We start from the raw sequence: 18,321 nt of genomic DNA, 5'->3' as shown, positions 1-18,321 counted from the left end.
TCTGTTTTACAGTAAGAGAGAAGAAGTAGTGACACATGAAGCGGCTGGTATTTGGAAAGGTCTAAATACAAAAAGGCTTTATTCCAGTCAGGGTTGTTTCAGGACTCGCTCAAAGCCAGCACCCTTGCTTTTCCTCTGACAACCTCAAATCACAATTTCCACCTAATTATTCCCGATGTGATCCGCTGCATATCCACCAATAACAGAAGAGCACTGAGTGCATTATGTGTCTCCAGCCAAATGTGTACAAACAATGAAGAGATGGAGACAAAGCGGACACACAGCCTGCCTACACAAACACACACACACACACACACACACACACACACACACACACACACACACACACACACACACACACACACACACACACACACGCCAGGAACACTTTCTTTCTCCACAATGAACCGCGCGGAGCTCAGAGCTCAAATATCACAATGTGCACCGAACAACAACAAAAAAAACGAATATTTAAACGTTTGGGTAAATATTGGGATAGAACCGTGCAGGCCGAACACAGGAGACAATGTGCTCCTGTCGAGTGCGTAAAGCTAACAGACGCACATCTGGATCGCACGCCTCTGGGCAGCTGGGCAACACACATAAACACAAACCTCTACTCAAGAGGCAAACCCACGCAGTCGACATGGACCCGCAAAAGCGTCGCGGATAGGCGAGTGTTCCCCCATTGATTTATACTAATTATGCACATCAGGCTGCTCTCCGTTGCGCCGTAGTGTAACAGTATTACTAGTAATAGTAGAGGCACTGTTGACGCCTTCACTGACGCACTGGATTTTCCATTAACTCTGGGCAAGCCATGAAAGGCAGGGCACACAAACGGCGAATTATGACAGGAACGTACACGGTATTCCTCATTGATTCCAAACTTACTACAGTAGCAGTGAATGGGTGCCGCATCCATTGTGCAAGGCGGTTTACTGGCAGGGTGCGCTGCTCAGGCAGGCATTCACCGTGGATATATGACAATAGAACTTGGGTGAAAAAAAAAATCATAAATCAAAGTTTGACTACCATGCAGCCAATTGCACTTGAGTGTATCGCATATTTTCACTGAGGACGCCTGTTGTGGTGCTTCTACAGACATGCATGCTCCTCACAGCCACTCCGTTTCCACGCGTAATCACATGCAACTGGGCACAGACCCCCTTTTACCTTCATCTCTTCATTTATTTCCCTTTTCACCGGGTGAGCTGGTTTTCGGCTTCTTTTATTTTCCGGAGGTCTGCCCTCTTTTTCCATCTCTGCCATGTTTTCTCTGAGATATACTTCTGCGGTGAGGAGGGGTGAGGAAAGGGGGTGAGAGAGGCAGCGGCAGCTGTTTACAGTCGCCAGACGGCGGGTGTCTTGCAGCTTTTCAGCGGCCCGTGTGACGCTGGTGATGCCGCCGAGGGCTTGCGGTGCGCGGCTAAGTCAGCCATCTTCTGCCCGTATCCTCCACGGTCCGTGCACCAGTGGTGAGCCGCCTCTGTGAGTCAAAGGAGAGGTTGAGTGAGGGGAAAAAACGAGACAGGGGGAGGGGCGTCCGTTGAAACATTATATGACGCGTTGATGATCAGACGTAGGCTATTTCTTCTCGCTTTTCCCATGGAGTGCAATCAGAGCAGTCACATCCACTTAACGTTGCTCCCTCGCGGTGACAGCCTGCAGGCAGCAAACAGGTGCCCGCACGCAGTCGTCCAGTCACACGTTGTTCTTCAGGGGAGTCTTAAAACCTACTGGTGTCGGTCATAATGAAATTGGGTCTTTCTATCGGTTGCAGACTTCACCGCTTCAGTCATTTAACCCCACACACTCAAAGAAGTTCCAGTCCCAGAAATGTCGCTGTCAGTCTTATTAAGCAGAGCAGCTGTGCAGGGGGAGCGGGCGCAGTGCCTTGCTTAAAGACACATCAGTAGGTCAGCGGATGTTTCAGCGATTAAAAGCATGGCTGTGTTTGTCTTGCAACGAGAAATAGCCTATTTGGAAATTCAGGAGCATCTGGAGCAGGTGCACGATGGTGGCTGTCTTCTTAACTAAGAAAAAAGAAACGTGCAATCAGAATGGAAGTGCAACCTAAAACAAATCCTTCATCATAGTGAGTGAAAAGGCTCAACAAAGGCCAAAGGAAACTTTTTAGGTGTGTTGATTTTGTAATGTCTGAACCGTCATGCTTAAAATAAGCATGTTTGGTCTTCAGAGGGTTGCTTCTTCTCCATCAGGTTGCTACCTCGTGACAGCGTGCATGGCATTTCTCCGTTTTCATTTTTGCTACTTTGGTACCGTGCTCACCTCGACATTTGTCCTATATTAAACATGTTTGCATGAAATCCCATAGCTCAGTTATGGGTCTTGTAAGAATCAAGGAAGATTGAGGATGTAACAAAGGTCTCATTTAGGCTAGATTCAAACCACATCACACTTTGAGCCGTTTGGTAGTTTGCTACTTTCAACACGTCCCAAATAACTGAGCTCAAGAACAAACAACTCTTAAAACTGATTTATAAAGTTTTTTTCCCCACATTATTGGACTGATCAATGACAACTTTGAACTTTGAACATCTGCATTTCAGTCTAAGGTTAAAGGACCAAAACTAGAGTTGTACCATAACAATCAGTCAGTCATCCATTCTTTAAAAAAAAAAGTATTCCAAAAAATAATATTATAATGTAGATACTGTACATGCAGTACATAGTCTTAAGTGTTTCCACAGCCTGCATCTGTCTCACATGGAAAACATAACAGATGCATGCTAGGCCTGCACACCTTTTTCACAGCAGACACTTCAGAAAAGCACAGGTGTAATTGATAACTTTAAAAACGACTTAATTCCATTTAGGTGAGCTGGTATACACCAGGGTCCTGATATTGTGCATGCTGGTTCACTGTCATGGCATACTGGAACACCTAAGAACTGAGCCTAACAACATTCGTTTCACCTGAGTTTTTCCTGCCATGACAAAGTCAAAATGTCTGCTGTGCAAAAGGTTTTCATTCATGTACATATATCTCCAAATATACATACACACATGCATTAAGATGTATGTTTTTGTACAGTTGTTTTAATTTGGTCCTGCAGAGCTCATCAACAATGTTGAAACGACTTGTTTTGATATCGTTACGGCAGTGGGTTTCTCAGCTTGGAGCCACTCAGTTAATGCAAAATAGGGTCATTACTGGCATATGAAAGCGTTACAGATTACTAATAAATGATGTTTGCTTTGGGCATGGATTTGCCTGTTTCATCTGTGTGCTACATGCTGTCCTCTGACTTTAGCTGGAATTACAATGAGTTGGCAGGTGTAAAGCCACTGAGAGTGCGTGGGAGGGGGGGGGGGGGGGATGCTGCTCATGGCATTGTGACACCCATTTGAGCCAGAAAATCAGCGGAAACAGGAGCTGTGAACCGTGACGCAGGGTCAGGGTGAGATGAATTGTGTGTTACGGTGCTGCTCTCGCCCTACCTTGCAAACCAGCAGCTCATCTGCATCACAAGATTCCTTCTTCATACTGTCCCTCCAGCTACAGCAGTTTGGCTTAGTGCAATATAGGCCTGCCTGTAATGCTTCTGATGACACTGTGCAGTAGGTGTGTGAGAAGAATATGTGAAGAAAAATATATATATTTTTTTTTAATTGTTGCTTGGTCTTGCAACAAAGCATATGTGTATTTTGGTGTATTTCTTTGCTATAAGTAAACATTGTTGTAACATATATTTCTAAAAACACAAAAAGTGACTCTATTTCCCCCGCCCCCAATACAGTTTTCCTTTAGCATATAATACATGAATATACACTATGTGTGTTTGTTTTGTAAGTCTATTCAGCAAAGGAGACTGCAGCTCCATGTTAAGTTGTCCTTGACAGAATTTCTCTCTAGTCCAGTAACAAGCGGATGGAGTAGGATTCAATGAAAGCATTGTTAAACCTAACGCTGCCGGGGCATTTCCCTATCATACTGTGTTCATATTGTCACAAGGATTGTATTACATGACCTGAAACATAAGGGGGGTTTCACAATTTAAACACTTTGGTTTAAATGGATAGTTACATTCTTCTTTATCTGGTATTCAAATCATATTTGACCTCGGCTGAGTTACAAGAAGTTCATATTTGTGGTTTGTAATATGACTTTGGCCATTATATAAACACATAACGACATAGGACAGAGCTAAGACAGATTTTGTGTTTCCACATTGGCATAAAGTCTCACGAAGCATGTTCTTGATTTACAAAATCAGACTTCATATGAAACAAAGAAGCACACAAAATGTCACTGTTTCAGTGTCAATTAAATGAAGAACAAACTGTGAGGCAGTATATAAAAAAAGAAGAATTGTATATCAGAAATACACAAAAACATTACATTAAGGGGTCTCTCCTACAATAAGTGATGTGATGTGAAAATTATAACATCCTCAGCAAATGGAAAGCAGATGGGCCATCAGATTACTTAACATAGGTGCAGTGTAAGACCTGTGTACATTTATACATCAGCCCCTTCCTGCACAGTCTGCTGAGGGTATCAGTTTACATTTTGCTAATCTTTAGAGTAATGGGCCTAAATATATCTTCATGTATTATGTAGTAATAATCCTTTTTTTTGTGATCAAATGTTTTTATTCACCACACATCATAGACACAAACAACTGCATGTTACAGGTAACAGAACATACATGTTGACCACCTTGATCAAAATAATGGATTGATTGCTTTATTTTAATTTTTCTATCTCAATCTTTGTTTGTTTTTAATTCTGTTTGCCTTTTTTAACTGTATTTCTGTTTGTTTTCAACTGTGACCTTGAGTGCTATGAAATGTGCCCATAAATAAAATGTATTATTATTATTATTATTATTATTATTATTATTATTATTATTATCATCTCTGGAATGTTGTATTCGCTTGTTTTTAAAGCAAAGCAACCCAAATGTATAGACAATCAAAACATTATTTTAACTGTCACACATAATTTACAACATATTTAGTGGTTTGAAAAGATTATTTTTTTAAACTAGTTTACTGGTTTATACTGGGTAATTAACCTAGAAAAATAGACACTTCAAATATGTTCATATCCATCTAACTTGGAGGAGCTACAGGTACCAGGTAGGCCTACAGGTACTAACCATGTGGTTGGCACCTGGTTGTTGGTGGCGAGTGAATGATCATTTTACTCCTTCCCAACCAGAGACTTCTAAAAGAATAATCAGTGACGCGCTTTGTATTTCTACAATCACACTGTGCAACCGTTTCAGTGGCGGACAGTGACGACAGGTGTGAATATATTGTCTTTGGGTGCGAATCGAGTGTAAAAGTTGATATTTGACTAACCTAGTGACGCTTCTTAAATCTTACACTTGCCGAATGAAGCACTGGGACATACAATGTATAGATAGCGTCATGTCATGTTCTATCAGTGTTGAACTTTGACCAAAAAAAACAAACAGGGAATGTAAAAGTGTCTCATTTTCTAATGGGAGTTTAGCCGGAAGTGCTCTCCGTATAAGGGGGGGGCGTATCGGAATTTAACAACATCCGTCATTACGTTTTACAACGACGTAACGTATTACGCGTTTGAAGATGGCGGCTCGCAGGGTCAGGTCGTGTGTTGTGAAACATAGCTTGTGACACTATATATAATATATATATATATATACCGGTATATATATTTGTTTGGATAACAGATTAAGAAATACAAATGCGGCACTGTTTAAGGACATTTTGCAACGTTAGAGGCTGAATCTGGTGATAGCATTTAGCTAAAGATGGTGGCAGGTACGTGAATGGCACTTTGAGCAACTGTCTCAAAGTACAACAACCTTACAGCCAGAGAGAGAGAGAGAGAGAGAGAGAGAAAAAAAAAATGTTTCCAGCTTCATGGTCACGACTTACCTGCAGGGCTCTGTGCAGCCGAGGACAGAGCACGCTGAGTCTGTTCTCCGGCTCTGAACCCGCTAACTGGACTAAAGTGGTCTCCGATGCAGAGAGGATCGTCGGATATCCTACCTCCTTCATGAGCCTCCGCTGCCTGCTCAGCGATGAAATCAGTAACGTTGCCATGTACGTCAGGAAGCTGGTCGGGACTAAACACCCTTTACTCTACACTGCAAGGTAACGTTAACACTGCTGACATCCCCCTGGTTTCCGCTGAGCTTCGACTTCTCCTCCATGGAGTAAACTCCAAACCAAACTATGTTAAGAAATGTGGCAACATAACACGAGACTGTTTGTCTGTCAGCAAAGCTTCAGAATAGATAATAAACTGACATATTGTTTAAATCACTCTATTTCGGCATGAATATAAAACCCCAACTAGCTTTCAGTTAAAATGAAATATACCTAATTACCTTTCCTCTTAGATAATACTACTGCTAACTAGAGCTTGGCAATATATTGATATTATATCGATATCGTGATATGAGACTGGATATCATCTTAGATGTTGGATATCGTGATATACAGGGGCGGTTCTACATTGAATGATGCCCCGGGTGAGACCCCAATAGAGAACTATTGCAATTACAACAGGAAACAAGGTGCACAGTCTCTACTTCCAACATTGCCAAAAGACAATGAACACAATATAGAATAAATATTCTAAATAGCACAAATCCTTCTTCACACAAATGTGAAGACACACTAAAGAGAATCTAATTATTACACTATAGCATTAAGAATGGAAAACACAAACTAAAACTAAAACCTGACCTTTCTGGCCTTCCTTGATGCAAAATCATCAATGATGTCATCGTATGAAATCTGCTCCCCTATTGAATGATTGATAATGATGACGGCGAGGCCAGTGAGCCGTTCCTGGGACATGACCTCAGGTATGACTTGATCAAGTATAGTTTGGAAAAGCTCCTCTCTGCTGTATACCTACTCCATAAATAAATAAATAAATATATATATATATATATATATATATATATATATATATATATATATATATATATATATATATATATATATAAAATCATTTCAAGAGGCCCTGTGCTAGAATTTGTTTAATCATGAGTTTTTGATAGAAAAGCTACAATTCTCGTTAAGAAAGTTTGCATGATGTGCAACGTTTATCTACGCTACTAATGCAGTCATTAAGGAAAGCATGCCTACGTCTTTTATTGTTGTAGTGTTATGATCAACAGTTTGTCTACCACTCAGTTTTTGGCTCAGTTTTATCAAGGGCCAAAGTGTTTTAAGAGGAGTTGTGCTTACCGCAGGTTCTACCCTCACTCCCTCATCTCTGTTCGCCCGTACCAAAAACCGCCACTGGTAATATGGCATAAGTGTTGTCTTTTCCTGGTTTTAAAGGCTGCATTACAGTAAAGTGATGTCATTTTCTGAACTTACCAGACTGTTGTAACTGTTCTATTATTTGCCTTTACCCACTTAGTCATTATATCCACATTACTGATGATATTTATCAAAAATCTCAGTAGTATTTCAAGTATTTTGAAAAGCACAAATAGTCAACACTACAATATCGTTGTGGTATCGATATCGAGGTATTTGGTCAAAAATATTGTGCCATTTTTTTTTTTTTTATTTTTTTTATTAATAAAAAAAAAAAATTTTTTTTCAAAAAATAATATTTTTTTTTTTTTTTTTTTTTTTTTTTTTTTTTTTATTTTTTTTTTTTTTTTTTTTTATTTTTATAATTTTTTTTTTTTTTAAAAAAAAAATTTTTTTTTTTTTTTTTTTTTATATATATTTTTAAAAAATAAAAAAAAATTAACCACATTATTTTTTTTTTTATTTTTTTTTACCCCGATCTGCTGGCCACTGAGCAGCTCCACTGGAGCGGTTGGAGGTTAAGGGGCCTTGCTCAAGGGCACCTCAGTGGTGGTAATGAGGGAGGGACAAGCACTGCTCTTTTACTTCCCCCCCCCACCCAGATTTTATCCTGCCGGTCTGGGGATTGAACCGGCGACTTCCCGGTCCCAAGCTTGTTTCTTCTTTAACCTTTAGGTCACCACTGCCCAAAATGCAAGTCAAACTTAAAAATTAAACCCAACAGGTTATTTGGCAGCACTCCTATCATTGGGGTTTGATATTTATGTTGTGTCTTACAAGACCCACACACACAAACATAAACACACTTGATCCCACCTGCAGATACATTCATAGTATCCCATTTCGACATTTCCTAGGCATGTGGGTAAACAACAATTGTTTGTAATCCATGAATCAATAATTTTTTTTTCAGTCAAGCAACAGCCATGGTCAGTGATTGGTGTCTCTTATGGTATCAGATGCTTTATTGTGTGTATTATTTTTGCGATAACCATCTACAAAAGAGCCTGTGTGCATCATACTCCAAGTTTTATATAGTATGCCGAGGTACATGATGCGGAGGGGGCTTTTGCACAGAGTGTGTTTTTTGTCATGTAGGCAAAACGGTCAGACTGAGACCCAGAAAACACGTGGTCTTCATCAGACAAGGTGGCGCATAGCTCAGATCCTGACCTGTTCCCTCACAGATGAATGCATGCAAATGTTACTGACAAACGGCTTTTGTTGTATACGTCTTAACAAAAATGAAAATGTTTTACCGTTGAGCCATGCTCCTGGGCAGACTGATCTCATGAAGTGGCGTATGTATGACACGCCAATTCGTATGCCATTTTGGCGCGTTATCAAGACGCATAATCGCTTTTTAGCGTGTTTATCAACACCGTTTGGCTTCCATTGACCTACGTCACGTGTGAATTATGGCCGTAGCGAGTAGTATGAAAGGACTGAAGTCCGCAGATGGGTAAAACACAGCACTTTCACCCAGGAGAGCCGGGATCGCGTCCCGCGTGTGGCGTTTATCAGCTGTGTATTTATTTTAATTTTTTTTATTTTTTATTAAGCCTTCCCCAATGTTCTTTTCCTAAACCCAACCGTTTATTGTTTTCCTAAGCGTGTGATGTTGGTCACCGTTGTGTTTTTGTCATATTTTTTTTTTGTTCCGTTTTTTTTGTGTTACTAGCCTTTCCCAGTGTTCTTTTCCTAAACCCAACCTTTTTTTTTTACACGCGTGTGACGTTCTTGCGATAGCACGGCACGTTCTCGCGACGTATGTTTACATCCGCTGTATACAGCGTAGACATACACGCGGATAGCTCAAAATGCGTACAGATAACACGCCACTTGGCTTTAGTGGGAAAAGTGGCGTGTATGTTTACGCAAAGTCATGATGCCATGTTGTCCTGGGAATTCTCATCACAACCAACGTCATCGTTTTCGTGGCAGCCCTCTTAGACAGCATGTGGAATATAATTGAGTTGAGGTAGTACTGAGTTGAGAGAAATTAAACCTTTCCTCTTATCATCCATCCTTGTAGTATTAAAGATTTTTGTGTCCTCAGCTTTGATTTGTGCACTCTCACTAGACTGGCGAAGCACATAATGGATCTGACAAACTGTTCAATTTTGACAGATGCATTTACTTCAGAACAGAGTCATGGGATTTGAAAGCATTTGGTCTTTCCTTACACAAAATGCAAGAATGCTCCCAGAAAAGCAGTTTTGATGTCAACTGAAGGCACCAGATGTGTAAAGACGGCTGCTTTCTGGTTCTATCTTTTCCTTTTCATTTGATTGATGTGCCAATCCTGCGTCAGTCTACTCTGGTCCTACCAGACTCTTGTACATTTCATTTGTACAGAGAGTCTGGCCACTCTCCATTGACAAGTGTTAACTTCCTTGAAGGCGAGTACTCCGTTGAAGTTTAAAACTATTGGATCTGCCCAGAGCCACTCTGGATCTGCCATAACCAATCGCTAACGTTTGGTCGTGATGTTGGCGTTCGCCTTAGCCAACTCTTTCACCACTAACAGAGCGAGCTGGAAAATCAAACTGTTCCCGAAGCCCGTGGGGAGGAGGGCCACAACATCATGGCCACCAACAAAACTCTGCAAAGATTGTTCTTGCTCAGACTTTAACTTCTGGATATTTGGCAGCGTTGCCACAACGGAGCGAATGGCTTCGCTCGCGTCTTTCTCCGCCGCCATTACGGAACTCACCGAAGGTTACCGAACCTCAAAGTCATCGTTCTCAACCAATCCCTCTGTTCGCTGGTTGGACCGGTAAACATTTGACTGGAGAAAACCTAAGAATATACCGCAAACCCAGACGTAGTACTGAAGGAAAATTACAATGTAACGGAAGTACGTAGGAGGGCGGAGCCAGGCTGGTGTCGGTCCATCACACTAGTCATAAATATTTAACATTTGGTTGTTGGATGTTGGGAAAAGATCATTTACAATCCCATATAAACTATTATATAAACTGCTGCCATGTGGAGCTTTTTTGTTTATATTCAGTGTATCGCTCCAAAACGCATTGCGTGTATATACTTAAGCTCTAACAAACATGTTGAGTGCATTTGTTTCCTTTACTTTAAAACATTTGCAAACATGTTTTAAAGTACTGAAAATCCCAAATTGTTTACATCCTACTTGCAGTTGTCTTCTTCTTCCCTTCCTTTGTTGGTGCATTGCTGCATGTCTTGGCGTGTTACCGCCACCAATTGATCAGTGGAATAGTGTGGAATCATTAGGTGTGTGTGTATGTGGTGTGGAAGAAGTATTCAGATCTTTGACTTCAATAAAAGTAACAATATAACCAGTACAGAAGTTTTAGCAGTAAAAATATACAAAAGTAAAAGTACTCTTTCTGTGGTAAAATGTCTCCTCTTACTAATATATTGTTATATATGACTTAATTGATTTGTTAACACTAGCCTAATGCGTAAACGTATAAGAACCATTTTACTGTTGCTATTGTTACTGCTGCTCGAAGCGGAGCTAGTTTTAACGGTTTTCTTCACAGTTGGCTAGTTTAGTCCAGGGGCTCCCAACCAAGGGCTCAGACCTCTCCAAAGGGTCACAAGATGTATGAACGTGATGATGGCCTTCTTTATCAACACAGAGACTTCAACGGTCCGTGTAACGCTTATCAGTTCAATTTTCTAAGCACAAACGGACATTTGGAAAAACAGAAAAATGGGTTCAAATATCCAATTTTTATTTATTTTTTTCCACCTTGACAAATTAAAAAATTTGATCTTTAACCTGTTTTTCCAATTTTCTGAGGATCAGAAATTGAGAAAATTACAAAATTGCGTCTGAGTTCCAATTATTCAATACTGCAATGGTATTCTCTTCCTCTACTTTGCGGAATATGCAGGTCATTAACTGCATATGGGCCAAAAAAAAAAAAAAAACTGATAAACTTTGGGGTCAGAGGTGCTTGCAACTGATGGTTTTGAGTGGGGGGCGGGGCGTAGCTAGGCGGAACGAGGGCGAATACCATTGCAGTATTGAAAAATTGGAGCCCATATGCAATTTTGTAATTTTCTAAATTTCTGATCCTCTGAATAAAAAGAGAAAATTGGAAAAACAGTTTAAAGATCACATTTTTTTATTTAATATAAATTTAATTTAAAAAAAAATAAAAAATTGGATATTGGAACCCATTTTTCTGTTTTTCCTTTTGTGCTTAGAAAATCGAATCACTGACCTTCAACACTGGCATATCTTCATATACAAGGCTATTTTAGGTCTACTTCCATCCTACCTTCTGACCTATATCAGTGTAAATAGTACCGGGACTTGCAATCTTCGTTCCCAGGATCTTTTCCTTCGGTCTGTTCCAAAGGTTAGAACTGAACTGGGGGAAATGGCGTTTAAGTTAGTTTCTCCCTCTACATGGAACAAGTTACAGAAATCCATGAAACTTAATCAGCTGGTCTCATTGGTCGCTTTTAAAGGCAGTGACACACCAACCCGATAACCGGCCGTCGGACAGTCTGGCGAGGTCAGTGACTTGAGTCTGTTCAGTGTGTTCCGTGTCGTCGTCCACACGAGGACCTGTTGTCCTTCATTTTGGCCGACCTGACTTGTTGCGTCGGAGGGCGGGCAGTCGGAGTCCATGACCAATCTGATTGGAGGAGTGCTAACCCGGAAATGACGAGCGGGATGAGCGGGACTAAGCCTCTCAAAATCTGACAAAAATCTTTTAAACTGACCTTTTGTCGATCTGAAATGAAGACCGATACAGCAACTGTGTGGCCTTTTTCTCACTTAAAATGTTTTCAGAAACACGTTTCGGTGAACTATCTTCGTAAAATATGAGATCGTATTCCGAACAAGCCGTCATTATCCCCGATTGAAAAATCCGGGAGCATCTAGACTCACGTGACGCATTCGTCCAATTGGCTGCCAGTTTTAAGTTTTTGGGCGACACTACTATTTTTTTAATTGGTTTGTCCTTGCAATCCTGTTTTTGTTTCTCTGTACACTGATTTCTCCTAGCCTGGCTCCGCCCTCCTACGTACTTCTGCTCAATTTTCATTTCCCTTCAGTACTCCGTCTGGGTTTGCGGTATAGTCTAGTCTAGTTTTCTCCGACCAAATATTTGGCGGTCCAATCAGCGAACAGAGGGAGTGGCTGAGTACGACGACGTTGAGGTTGTGACGTGCACTATTTTGAGTTATAGTTCCGTAATAGCGGGGGAGAAAGATGCGGTCCGTTGTGGCAGCGCTGCCGAATATCCAGAAGTTAAAGCCCGAGCAAGAACAATCTTTGCTGAGTTTTGTTGGTGGCCATGATGTTGTGCCCCCCCACAGGGTTCAGGAACAGTTTGATTTTCCAGCTCGCTCCGTTAGTGGTGAATGAGTTGGCTAAGGCTAGCAATGCTAAGCCGATAGTTGTTGTTGTCTCCCTTCTTGTTCGCCTGGTCCTACCAGACAGTACGTAGGAGGGCAGAGCCAGGCAACTAGAGTGACTCTGGGCAGATCCAAAAGTTTTAAACTTCAGCAGAGTACCCGCCTTCAAGGAAGTTAACACTTGTCAATGGAGAGTGGCCAAACTCTCTGTACTAATGAAATGTACCAGAGTCTGGTAGGAGCAGGCTAGATTTCTCCTGCAGATGAGGGCAACACACAACAGTTTACTGTGTCATAGCCACCTCCTTTTAGGTATAAATCAACTTGATTAGATGTTCCTAAACCGACCAATGACCATACCAGGCATATGTTTTCTATATCCAGTATTTAGCTAATTTGCACAAAGCCAACAGCGCTTATTTGTGATGCAACTGCAAATCCACCGTTGTTTATTGATGAAGGAGGAACTAGAACAGGTCACATCTTCCAGATATTATTATCCAATCACTTCATCAGAAGAGTTGCCAGAGCTTTTTTTTTATGTTTTATCAAAGAATTCAGGAACTTTGAGATCCAAGGAAAGGGAATGAGAAGAGAGAGTCCTTAAACTCAATCCCGCCATGCAGACGGGTGTGTTGGAAACAGGAGCCCAAGGGTGTAATAACCTATACACCTAAATCTGATATGACAATCCATTTGGGTGTTGTAGCAAGGGGGCGGGGGTGGTGAGGGGGGAAGCAGACCTCTTGACAGTCTGACTCCTCACTGTCAGCTTGGGTTGTCTGGTTCGTATTTCCCACTGTGTCTCGGCATTAGACGCACGGCAGATAAAAATATCCACAATAGCAGACAGGCAGACCCTCGTGGAGTTGTGTTTCGGTTTTTCCTTTCCTTTCATTCTCAAAAACTGCAGCTCAGCTAACTTTGCCCCAAAGTCTGGAGTTACAGCGAGGGGACTGCGGCCCAGGAGAAGAAACTTAACTTGCTTTAAGGACAGTCCTTGAGAGTTTGACTGCGACTAGTATTTCCTTCCAGTGTTTTCTCACATTCTCTTTTTGCAGTCTCAAGCTTGAGCTTCAATATCTTGATCAATATGACGACCGTTAAGATTAGTTTAAATGGTGCCCAACTAGCCTGCATATTTCAGCTACATTGTGGACATGGATGAATGTTGAAATTAAAGATCTTCTCCAGTCTGTTTTATGTTTTTTCCCTCAAAAAGAAAGTTCTATTAGCCTATTAAAACTTCACCCATTCTCAGTGTAAGTTGCATATTGTACTAGCCTAGAAATCTAGACTCACCCTAGAGGCAGCAAATGTAATTTGCAGCCATGGGGGTCTAGCAACTCTCCGTTTGCTTGCGAGCTAGAAAAAAACCAAACTCTGGCCGGGCCAATCACATCGTGTATAGAGTCGGTGGGCGGGCTTATGGCTGCTGCTGCTGGGAACAGCGGTCTTTCGAATCGGCTTTGGCCGCGACTCTGGAAGACTTGGAGTTGAGCTTTTTTCTTTGAGAAAAGAACAAAGAACGGCACTGAAATCATTCTTAAAAAAGGAAGATGTGATTGTAGTTTTGCCGACCTGATACGGTAAAAGTTTAATCTATCGACTAGCTCTGCTACCTTCTTGGTTGTAGCGCTATCCTATTGCGTGCAGAGAGAATTTGAAAGACACCCGTTTATCCCGCCCCTCAGATTGAGCCCTGTCAGTGGTGAGTTCCCAGACCCAACATCTGGATGTGGGTCTGGCTTGTCAGGCTAATATTGTACCACAACTGGCCTCCAAATTAGTTGTGATGTCGTTGAACCTCGATTTAACTCAAGCTCCGAAAAACCTTCCCACTTCAACCGATGAATGTGAAAACAGCCTTCTATTGTCAAACGAAGAGTACAGTATGGGAGAAAGAGTTGATTTGTGCTTGCTTGATCACCGACCAAGAAATATTTGCTGAGGAGAGAAAAGCACTTGCAGCACTAAGCTTCATCAAAATATTAAAAGTAATTGTTGCCAATGGTCAGCCTCAACATATCTTTAAAAAAAAAACCAATGTGTCCTCTTACTTCACCATCAACTTTTTGATTTAAAGTCTTAAAAACCTGATTTCCAGTCATATACATTAACTTTGATGGTTCATTATTAAATCATGAATATTTAAAGTTTTGGGGGAAAAAAAACACATCAACCCTTAAAGTTACCCTGGGGGGTTTTTGCCCACTTGTAGCACTATGGAGCATTTTGTTTTTAATGTACACACGCAAGAAGGAACATGTGCATACGCACGCAGGTAATGTCATACACATTTCCTCCAGTGGTTTCACATTATTTCACTGATTGACAGGTGGTAATGTACCAAAAAATGCCGCAATGGATCAGCAAAAGGCAGGGAAGAAGAAGACTGCTAGCAATCTAAACATGGATGCAAACCATGCAGGTTTTTAAATATTATAATAGAATATATTACACACATTGCATTTTGGTGGGTAATATGGAGTTTAAACAAAAGTATTATAGAGGAAGATTGACAGCTCTATTATACACACATCCCATATAGAGGACCATCTGCTGTGCTTCAGGCTTTTTGGAATTGTGAGAATCAAGTCCTGAGAATTGGAATAAACTGTTGGGCGACTTTCTAAACACATGATCATAATCTATAAAGGTATCTGCTCTGCACACTCATTGCATAAAGTGCAGGCACATTCATTAATTCTTTCAATATTTGGGGGGGGAGGCAGACAGAGGATCAATATGCCACCACACTTCTGTGGTCCTACATTTGCATGCATTAATTCCAGCCCCTGGATACAGCGACTAAAGTTCCTGAATTCCTGCGCTGCAGTTGGGGAGCAGAAGGCGTGGTGACCTGTTCACAACCCTTTAAAATGACAGCAGCCCATTTCTCTCTTCCTGCTCCCTCTCTCCCTCTCTGTACTATCTCTCGTTTTCCACACCATCCTTGCCCCACCCCTTTGCGGGAGGGCGGTTGTGATTGATTGATGTATGCTGGTGTGGATAGTGACATAAATATTAATCATCTACCACCCTCAGGCCACTGGCTTAACCAGGCTCCCCAAGAGGAGAGCAGCTTCTTAATTTTTAGTTTTCTGTTCATCGGGCGATGCTTCTGCATTCATCAGTGCGCCAGGCTCGTCCTTATTTTCCAATTGAGTAACAATTTAGACATAAATAAATAAACCCCATAAGCTGCGATGACAGACAGCCCTGCATAATGCCAGCTGTATTTTTTGAGAGAGCCAGCGTGAGTTTTTTTTTTTAGGAAGGAACACAAGCTTCAGGGTATGTGTGTTTTTTTTGTTTTTTTCTCTCCTTGCACCAGAACACTGAATCACCAGTGTATTTCTTCTGTCATCTTCTCTCGCTTTCTCATTTCTGTGTGGCCTCTCTTCCCTCCATCTCTCTCCGTTCCCTCCCTCTCTTCATGCTTTATCTCTCACATCCACTCTCTCCGTCTCGGGTTCCTCCACCTCCCCCTGTGGTGCAGGGGTGGGTCATAGAGGGTGGAGGTGGGGTGGTGAGGCCGGTGTCTGGGCATCGAGCGGAGGGGGGCGTGGTCGCCTGTCTGCCTCGGAGCCCCTAATGAGAGCGTGATTCATGGCACAAGGGGCTCCCATAGGGACAGGATTAGAGGTGCTCTGTCTAACCGCTCCCCAGAGAGTGTAAAAAGATATTTAATCTGCTCACCACGCAGGCAGCTACCTCTGGGCTCTCTTCCCCCCCCCCCGCCCCCCCCGTCTTCAAACGCAAAAGAAATATACAGTCCTACAGCAAAACGGATCAATTATATTCCTGTAATTCTTTCTACCATGCAAAAATTCAGTTGAACTATCCTAATGCAAAAACCTTTTTTAAAGCTGCTATAATCAATATTTTGATATTAACAATGGCTCATTCATAGTGACAAACCCACAGAGACTTACCACCCCACCATGCTAGAGCGCGGATCGGGCCACATTTTTCTGGTTGAGCCCGGCCCGTGTCCGACAGAGCAGTAACCGAACGCGGCCCGAGCCCGACGGGCATTAAGATATTTATGTCCGAGCCCAACACAGTTTTTTGTTTTTCTTATACTAATGACACATGTACGTTTTGTTTGTGTGGAAAGCTTTTATTAAGCAACTGTAGGAAGTCATTCGCAAATGTCAACAGTTGAGCGCATCGTTCGGTTGCCTGGTTTTCAGAACGATGGACAAAAGAGCCATACTTTGGAAGTAATATGTTAGCCAACATTATTTCACTTCAACTATTTGAACCACATAGTTTCAACTATGCATGCAGGGTGTTTTCAAGCTGTTACTGGTTCTTAAACATTGCTCGTTAAAACCGGTTAAAGCAGTGGGAGCAGGTGTAAGTGCAGTAATCAGGCTCTTTACAACAGATGGCAGCACGGCGTAGGACAGCAGTTCTCAGACTTATTACTCAAAGCATCTGATTCCTATGCAAGGTCAGAGGTCCAGAACGATTGACAATAAGAAAAAAACATTTAATTTGATAACATTTAAGCAACATATATTGAATTGAGTTCTCTGTTTACCTGGTCAACTTTTGTACCAATACCGGTACCCAACGGTACCTTTTTTGGTAGCCTACTGTCTCTCTCTGTAATACCAAAACAATCATTTCAGTTGTAAAAATAAGTCCATCTGGACGGATCACGGATCAAATACGGTCCGCGTAACACCACTACTGTATTTTCAACGTCACTAACAATTTATTGATCAAAAAAAAAAATTATTTCAAATGAGAAAATGTTACACTACATAACGTTGTCTATTCATAACCCAAGCTATGGGCTGGGTCCGAAATTGACTTGCCGTTTGGACCTTGGTCCAGACTTCGACAAGCCCTTGTGTAGGGTTAGATGTTAGAAACATAAATGCCACATGCTTCCCGCTTTTTAAAACTCCTTTGCTGCTTAGAAAGATTGGACTATATACTGCATTGTAGCATTTTGTAAACACAGGGACGAACTTAGCATTCAGTTTGCTTGCCAGTAAAGCATGTCCGCTTTTATTGTGGAGGACTTTTTCTTACAGAGCTAACGGACCATGTGTCCATATTACCGTTGAATAAAGGATAAAGTTTTTAATGTTTATCTATTTGTATTTTAATCTACTGATGGTGTTTCTTTGCAGGGGCTTTGTCAACGACAACAGGAACAACCTTCAGCTGAGGGGACTGATCGTACTGTTGTTGTCGAAAGCCGCAGGGCCGAGCCACACATCCTCCGATCTTCTGTCTCAGGGCATGGTCAGCGGCATCTATCCTAGGTAAATAAACTGGAGTTATTGACGTTCAGGATAACTGTTTGCATTATTTTACCTTGGTTTGAGTCACAAGATGGCAAGTCGGTTGCAGCTTTGCCCATTACTAACTAGATCCATCCAATGTCCGTCAAAGCATCGACCTGTGGCGGCTGGCCAATAGGGGGCGCTAAGGCGCCGGCCCACCTCTCCCCACATCCTATTAACTAAATTACTTGAAATATTCCTATTCTTTTTAAATGAGCAAGTAAAATATCAGTGTCGTAGTCAAGACCACCTAAACCAAGACCAAGTCATCACCAAGACCAGAGTGTATTGAGACCGAGACTTTGAGGGTTTGAGACCAAGTCAAGACCAAGACCAACACATGGCGAGACCG

General features: G+C 41.6%; 2 protein-coding genes across 5 annotated transcripts in view; one reads left to right on the top strand and one right to left on the bottom strand.

Moving 5' to 3' along the window:
• Nucleotides 1–2,006, bottom strand: part of sobpa (sine oculis binding protein homolog (Drosophila) a) — a 44,162-nt gene extending 42,156 nt beyond the window's left edge. For all 4 annotated transcript variants that reach the window (XM_039786699.1, XM_039786701.1, XM_039786700.1 and 1 more), the window contains exon 1: nt 1,177–2,006. In XM_039786699.1, the coding sequence (XP_039642633.1) occupies nt 1,177–1,272 (96 nt within the window). In that variant the 5' untranslated portion in view covers nt 1,273–2,006. The remainder of the gene's footprint in view (nt 1–1,176) is intronic.
• Nucleotides 2,007–5,562: 3,556 nt separating this feature from the next.
• pdss2 (prenyl (decaprenyl) diphosphate synthase, subunit 2) overlaps nt 5,563–18,321 on the top strand; it is a 37,224-nt gene continuing 24,465 nt past the window's right edge. The window contains exons 1-2 of the mRNA XM_039786710.1: nt 5,563–6,114; nt 17,814–17,948. Coding sequence (XP_039642644.1) covers nt 5,867–6,114; nt 17,814–17,948 — 383 coding nt within the window. The 5' untranslated portion in view covers nt 5,563–5,866. The remainder of the gene's footprint in view (nt 6,115–17,813; nt 17,949–18,321) is intronic.

This window comes from Perca fluviatilis, chromosome 20 (assembly GCF_010015445.1).
Source record: "Perca fluviatilis chromosome 20, GENO_Pfluv_1.0, whole genome shotgun sequence".
Classification (NCBI taxonomy): domain Eukaryota; kingdom Metazoa; phylum Chordata; class Actinopteri; order Perciformes; family Percidae; genus Perca; species Perca fluviatilis.
The sequence above is the reverse complement of the archived record's forward strand: the minus strand, read 5'-3'. Positions and strand labels throughout refer to the sequence as shown.